The 7,553-nt window shown below is 40.9% G+C and overlaps 1 protein-coding gene across 1 annotated transcript in view; it reads right to left on the bottom strand.

Annotated features, from left to right (window-relative positions):
- The window catches only part of Piwil2 (piwi like RNA-mediated gene silencing 2), an 89,161-nt gene that overhangs the window by 65,917 nt on the left and 15,691 nt on the right, over nucleotides 1-7,553 (bottom strand). The window contains exons 2-5 of the mRNA XM_004630649.2: nucleotides 2,574-2,661; nucleotides 2,297-2,435; nucleotides 1,497-1,703; nucleotides 363-473 (exon numbers count right to left, since the gene is read on the bottom strand). Coding sequence (XP_004630706.1) covers nucleotides 363-473; nucleotides 1,497-1,703; nucleotides 2,297-2,435; nucleotides 2,574-2,661 — 545 coding nt within the window. The remainder of the gene's footprint in view (nucleotides 1-362; nucleotides 474-1,496; nucleotides 1,704-2,296; nucleotides 2,436-2,573; nucleotides 2,662-7,553) is intronic.

Below are 7,553 nucleotides of genomic sequence, written 5' to 3'. Positions count from 1 at the left end.
ATTATTTGTTGAAAAATAAAAAAAAATAAAAAAATTAAAAAAAAAAAACTTTAGGGCCAGGCATGGTGGTACAAGATAAAGTTCCAGGACTTTGGAGGCTGAGACAGGAGGATCACACCCTGGGCTACACAGTGAGTTCAAGGTCAGCCTGAGCTCTATAGGGAGACCTTGTCTCAGAACAAAACAAAACAACACACAAACGTGTGTATGTGTGTATACTAAACTTCTGGCCAGGATCTGTGCACAAGTATAAAAGCATGAAAAGGCTCACCAGGAATCATACAGAACAGCACTCAGTTATTCCAAGAGAAATATATCATTCATGCCCTCTGGAAAGTGAACAACAGAAAAGCTGTAAGTACCTGAAAGTCACATGATATTGATAAACTGCTTCATTATGACACTGTATTTTGATGAGATTCAGTCCTAAAGGTTGAGGTGTTCCTTTTGATCCTTGCTTCACAAAATGTTCTCTGGAAAACAACAATTAAAAAACAAAAGCATCAGTGTACTATAATGCTGTGTGCCTGTAGTCCCAGCTACTGAGACAGCTGAAACAGCAATATTCCTTGAGCCAACCTAGATAAAATCAAAAAGAAAAGCACCCACATACCACTTACAGAAAAACAAAAAACAACCATCCTACACTGCCACTAACAACAAAAAGGTTAGGGGAAGTAGTATTTTGTACATGTTACACAAACCAAGAACCAAGATGCACAAAATCAAGTTTTGATAAAAAGATAATTCCTTAGCAATATTTAATTAGGCAATGCACCCCCAATCTGTCCTAGCAACAGCACCAAAATAAACAAGACCAACGAACTAAAAACTAAAAATCAGGGGCCGGGGAGATGGCTCAGTGGAATAAGCGCTTCCCTGGCAAGCACAAGGCCCTGAGTTCAATCCCCGGTTCTGCAAAATAAATAAATAAATAAATAAATAAATAAATAAATAAATAAATAAATACTAAAAATTAGTTCTTTTTGTGTGCTTTGTTTTGTGATCAAAGGTCTATGTAGTTCAGGACAGCCTTGAATTCACCACGTAGCCCAGGCCATTCTCTCTTTATCCTCTTGCCTCAGCCTCCTGAGTGCTGAAATTATGGGTGTGAGCCACCATACCCAGCTATAGAATTGGTTCTATAGAGAAAGGCGAAGTGCCATATTTCTCTTAAATGGCTACAACATGACAAACAACTGCCTGCCTAAAATGGGACAGCAATGAGAGGCCATTAGTTTACTCTCTGCTAAATACTACTGGATACATTCATTATTAAACCCTCTGTATCTCATCAGGAAATGTCCCATTTCTCCATCAATTTCCCCACCAGCAAAAAAAAAAAAAAAAAAAAAAAGCCCACCCTACACCCTCCCTGTTACACAAGGAGGACTCTGGCTACCACAGTCAGTGTTCATAGCATTGTACATAAGCCCAATCACAGAGACCAAGAGACTCCTCCTGCCTTCAAAGGACAGGCAGTGCTCCTGACTTACTTTTCTTTGTGTTCCACAGTTGGGTCTGGGGGGTGATCTGCAGAGTATAGCAAGGATCTGGGCAGAGGCAGAGGTGGTGACAGCTTCTGGGGGTCCCAGGCAGTCACTCCAGGTGCCTGAAGAGTCTTGTCTATTCCTCTGCCTATACCACCAGCTGTTCTCCCCAGAGGTAATAAAGAAGCATCTGAACTCCCTCTTCCAAGAGCTCTGAAATGGTACAAAGGAAACTTTCTTAGTCATGCTTTTTAGATATGCTTCATCTTTCCACAAGTGTACATTTTCCTTATTTCTTGTTTTATCTCATGAGTAAAGGTCTAATTATGTAGATCAGCCTGGCCTTGAACTTTCTGTGTGTTCCTGGTGGCCTTGAACTTGCAGTAATTCTCCTGCCAAAGCCTCTGGTGAGCCAGGCTTACTGGCATGCATGAATTCTCTTTATGAGCGAGTCAGCCAAAGAAGGTCAGCATAACTTTAGGATTCACTCAGATTCTCTCATTCACAATGGCTACTGATATTAATTCTTAGAGCCATCTTCCACAGCAGACTTGAGGGGAATGTGACTCTTCCAGATTATAGAACCTCTTCAATCAGGGAAGCTTGTTAAGAGGGCAAGTGAACTTGCGAATAGCCTAGTGGAGTATTCACTGCCTTTTCCCAGTGACTGGCTGAATCAAAGGCAGCTGACTGCTCCTGGGAAATGTTCTTGGAAACTTTTGCCTGCTTGTATGGTAACAGACCCCTCCCAGAACTTCTCTTTTCACCTGGGGTTAACGGCTGCAGGAGAAGGGGACTTGACTCACCTATTCCAACCAACAGAGGCCTCCGCCAGCTTGCCATCGCCAGCTGCCAACACCAGAGAATCAGAAAAAATGGGACGAGGTTCTTCTTCATTCTTGCATACCATGCTAACCGGCAAGCCTCGACCTAAAATGCCTCTACCTGAAAGAACCAAACCTCAACTATAACCATGAGCCAAACCTATTTCAAAGTAGTTATCTTTCTAAAGATAAGCTACTTAGAATTAAGAACCAGGTACTGTACATATCACTGCAATTCTCAAGTTTATTTTCCACATACCTAAAGAAAATCCTTCTCGCTTTGGAGGAGTCTGGGACACTGTCTCAAGACCCATGCCTTGGAACATGGACACCAAACCGGTACACTCCTGGAAAGGCAATGAATAAAGTTGTTCTAAGATGTAATTTAAAACCCGAGATCCGGGGTTGGGGAGATGGCTCAGTAGAATAAGCGCTTGCCTGGCAAGTGCAAGGGTCTGAGTTCAATCCTCAGTTCCGCAAAAAAAAAAAAAAAAAAAAAAAAACAGATCTGAGGAAATTCTCATCATCTTTGTTTCTAAAAACTTCTTGCCTCAATCTCCTTGAGTGTGTCCATAGTTTATTATGGCATATATTCCTATTGTAATATTCTGCTACTCTCAAGTAAATACTATTATTTAGGGGTTGGGGAGAATGGCCTAAGTACCTGCCTGGCAAGTGCAAGGATCCCACTTGGATCCCCAGTACCACACGCTGTGCTGGCACTGTGCCAAGTTAGCCACCAAAACCAGATGTGGTAGCACATGTCTGTAGTCCCAGTGCTGGGGAGGCTGAGACAGGAGAATCACTATGAGTTCAAAGTACACAGTGAGACCCTGTACCAAATAAATACATATATAAAAGATTTCAATATATTATTATTATTTGGAAATAAATAAAGCCTCAGAAACAATGGAGATTTACAAGGCTTTAAAACTTTGGTAAACATAAAAATCACTCTTCAGGGCTGGGCATGATAATACACACCTGTAATCAATCCCAGCACTAGCAGAGCTGAGGCAGGAGGGTTGCTGTGAATTTGAGGCCAGCCTGAGCGACACAGTGAGTTCAAGGCTGGCCTGGACTACAGAGCAAGATCCTATATCCAGAATAAAAAGGTGGGGCTGGGAGATAGCCTGGCAGTCGAAGCACTGTCGGGCAAGCACAAGGACGCAGATTTGATCTCTAATACCACATTCCATGCCATCCCTGAAACATAGGCGAACCGTGCCAGCCACCAAAATCGTGCATGGTGGTGCACACTTGTAATCCCAGCACTGGGGAGGCTGAGACGGGAGGATTACTACAAGTCTGAGCTGGGTAGCGAGACTCTGTATCAAATAAACAAATTTTTAAAAAGATGTTAAAAAAAATCAGTCTTCCATTTTATACTTTTCTGCTGGATGGTTAAGACCAAGGTAAAGCAGGACCTATGCAACAAGAGTTGTAGCTTTTTGGTCTGAGAAGGTCAGTGAAATCCCCTCAGGATTTATCCTAAGATCCTGTACCTCAGATTGTAGAACCTTTGTCAGTGTCAGCCATGTGGATGAGTCACGGCCATTGCTTGGCCAATGTGCTCTCTGTGAAAGCCTGAGAGAACGTTTTCTCTCCATGTGACTCTCCTTAGGCACACTCTACATCATCAATCACTTTCCTCTTTGGCCCCATAATCTCCTTGATCAGAAAATTTGGGACACTACCAAGTTACATGACGTTACAATACAAGTTCTCATATGTCCTGAGTCTTATTTTGAAACTGTCTCATTGCTATTTGCTTCTCAATAAAATTATGGAATAAATAAATAAATAAATAAATAAAAAATCAGTCTTCCAAATACGTAAATTTTAAAAAACAAAATACAAATATTTTATAAAAAGTTTTTCAGGTGACTTCCAGGAAGATGGTGGAATGGTGGGCAGCAGAGAAAGAGCCTCTCCCAAGACTCTGTGTCCACCCACTGTAATATAGCAACATGAGGAAGAGAAGAAACAAGGAAGTGTGTCCCTAGGATCCAGGAAGAAATCTGAAGCAAAAATTGAAGCCAGGAAAACAAAATTGAAAACCACAGGAAGAGTGAAGAGAGAAACTTCAATAAAGAAGGTGACAGATACCCCCTTCTCCCTGAGTCTGGATTCACTGCATGGGAAGAGCGATTCCAACCTGCAGACACACAGTGACTAGCAGCAACCTGATATAATTCCATGGAGAGACAAGCAGGACAACACTGCAGTTGACACTGTGGAATGCACTAGCTGGTGAGTGCAGTGGCTTCAGCTGTCGTGGGGGCGACAGCCACTGGCAAGAAGCCATCTAGGAGAGGGGCCAACTTTGAGCAAGGAACTCAAAATAACTGCTGGCTCCACCTAAGGTTCCCACCTAAGTTCAAGCCTGAGAAGATACACTGGTGACTGCTGCAACTTGAACCAGGTCTGGTTCCAGCCTCACAGCCAGAACCCAGCATGAACTTCAGGGGAACTAAGGTATAGGCTTGCTGATATTACCACTGTCATACAGCTACTTACTGCTGGTTTGCTGGGATAAATCAACATGGATCTAGACTCAGTCTCCACACATTGCCTATCAGTGATAGAAGAGACAAACCTTGAAGTGGACATTTTTTTCCTTCTTTTTTTGTTTTTGTTGGTGGGGGGTTGACTTTCTTTTTTTCTTCCTCTTCATAGTTTGATCTGGTTTTTATATGAGCGTGAGTGTGATTTTCAGTTTTATTTTTTATGGGTGTTGTTCTGTTTCCTTCTTCTTTTTATTTCTTCCTTCTCTCTTTCCCTCCTGTCTTCTTCTGCACCAGTTTCCCAAAGTTTCATAACCTTCCTTTATCCTCCAGCCTTGTTTTTAATATCCTCTATTCTATTTCTCTACCTTTTCCACTAACTCCTTTCAAATGTTCTCCTTGACAGTAAAATTGGCATACTGAGAGCTTATTTATTGCATACAATTTTCTGGTTTGTATTAGAGTTTGTTACAGAACCATAAATCTAGATCATGTAGTTAATGGTGGCAAATTAAGTTACCTGAGTTTGCTGTTTTCTAGGCTGTTTGATGCTATTATTATTACTGTGGCATAATTGACATAATTTAGCCAAAGTGACATGATTGTTTTAACCAGCTGCTCTTCCTGGTACACCAAGACTAAGATAACCTAAGGGTCATAGAACTGTGGGTCTACATCAAAGAACCAAGAACTGGTCCAAGTACGCAGCAACTTCTCATCTCCAATAAAATGAAGAGGTAGATCTTGTAACTGACTCAAAATTCAAAAGCCAATTAGACACAGAGAACACCTGACAAGTAGTCATTCTCTAAGAGTTCTAAATAATAACAATAAAGCTATCACCATAGGCAATTTATAAATATCAACCCAGAAATTAAACTTTAAAAAAAAAAGAAAGAAAAAGAGAGGATACTTAAACAAGGTGCAGCCCCAGACTTGCAGTTCACCAAAGGCAAACCCAGGGGGCAATGAGATGGGACAATCTAAAAGCCATCTACCTGGACTCTCCAAAGTGATAGCAACAAAGCAGATGAACAAGGCTCTAGAAAATATCAAATCAGAAATAATTTCTCAGATAACTACAGTGATAGTGACTGTAATGAAAGACATGCTTAGTGACGCTACAGCCGAGGAAGATAAAAAAAAATACAGATGCCTAGGAAAAAGATGGAAACTATGAATACACAACATAGGAAATAAATCAAATCCATAAAACAGACTCAGGCAGATACCCAGGAGCAGAAATTCCACTGCAAATATCTGTAGCAGAAGGAACCAATGTGAGAATAGAATCTCCGATATAGAATATAGGCTTATGGTTATGATCATGAAAAGAAAGATTTCTTAAAAATAGCAAAGGACCACAAGAAATGAATCCAGCAGCTGCTAGGTGACGCAAAGAAGAGTAACATCAGATTGATCTGAGTCCCTGAAAAACCAAGAGATAGCACAGATGATATAAAAATCCTGTTCACAAACATCATGGCAGAAAATTTCCTTCACAGGGAAAAAGAAATTGATATTCAGGTAAGTGACGCATATAGAACTCCAATTCTATCCATGTCAAAAAATCTACAGCAAGACATACAATAGTTAAGACAGAAGAAATTCAACACAAGAACAGAATATTAAAAGCTGTTACAAAAAAGAAACAAATCACCTATAAAGTAAAGCCCATCAGAATCACAGCTGACTTCTGAACACACACTCTAAAGTTAGGGAGAGCTTGGATGAAGTATTGCAAATCCCAAAAGACAATAATCTCCAACAGAGATTGATATACCCCCACAAAACTGTCTTTCAAAATTGATGGGAGAGGGGCCGGGGAGATGGCTCAGTGGAATAAGCATTTCTCTGGCAAGCGCAAGGGCCTGAGTTCAATCCCCGGTTCCGCAAAAAAAAAAAAAAAAAAAAAAAAAAACTAAACTGCATAATGAGACTTTATCTCAAAAAGACAAAAAAAAGATGGATAAATAAGGTAATTCCATGACAAAGAACACCCGAGAAAATTCATGAACACCAAACCATCACTCCAAATTATTCTGAGGAAAGAGGTAACTAGGACTATAACCCCAACAGAATGAATCCACTAGGAAAGACAAGCAAACAGAGGGGGAGAAAAGGAGCCAACAACAGGAAAAGAACATAAAGAGTAAGGGTTATGGTTTAGGTGTCCCTCCCAAGCCTCATGCAGTCATGGAGTGGCTTCTAGAGTTTGTGATTTAATTCATGATCCAATGCTGGGATTATGAGGGTGAATGCTATAGCACCCTGGGGCAAATAATCTGCATATAAATGTAAGGAGAAAAATGCTTGCTAGCTGCTGCAGCTGCTGCTCCTCCCTTTGATCTTTGCCGTTTTACACCTCCATGAATGGCTGCCCTCTGCCACGTGCCACTCTGCCTTGGAGCCAACTGAGTATAGACTGAAACATTCAGTAACTGTGACCTAAAAAAAATTCCTTCCTTAATTCTGGGTGTCTGGTATTTTGTCCCAGCAATGAGAGAAAAGTAACTGAGACAGTAAGTCGATACTTATCAATTATAAACACCAATGTAAATGGTCTCAAATCACTAATCAAACACACTGGCAGAACGGATCAAGAAGCAAGATCCAACAATATGCTGTATATAAGAAATACATTTGGGGCCAGGGAGATGGCTCAGTGGAATAAGCGCTTCCCTGGCAAGCACAAGGACCTGAGTTCAATCCCCGGTTCCGCAAAAAAAAAA

The sequence above is a fragment of the Octodon degus genome, unplaced genomic scaffold (assembly GCF_000260255.1).
Source record: "Octodon degus isolate 3935 unplaced genomic scaffold, OctDeg1.0 scaffold00036, whole genome shotgun sequence".
Classification (NCBI taxonomy): domain Eukaryota; kingdom Metazoa; phylum Chordata; class Mammalia; order Rodentia; family Octodontidae; genus Octodon; species Octodon degus.
Note: the sequence above shows the minus strand (reverse complement) of the source record. Positions and strands in the feature narration are given on the sequence as shown.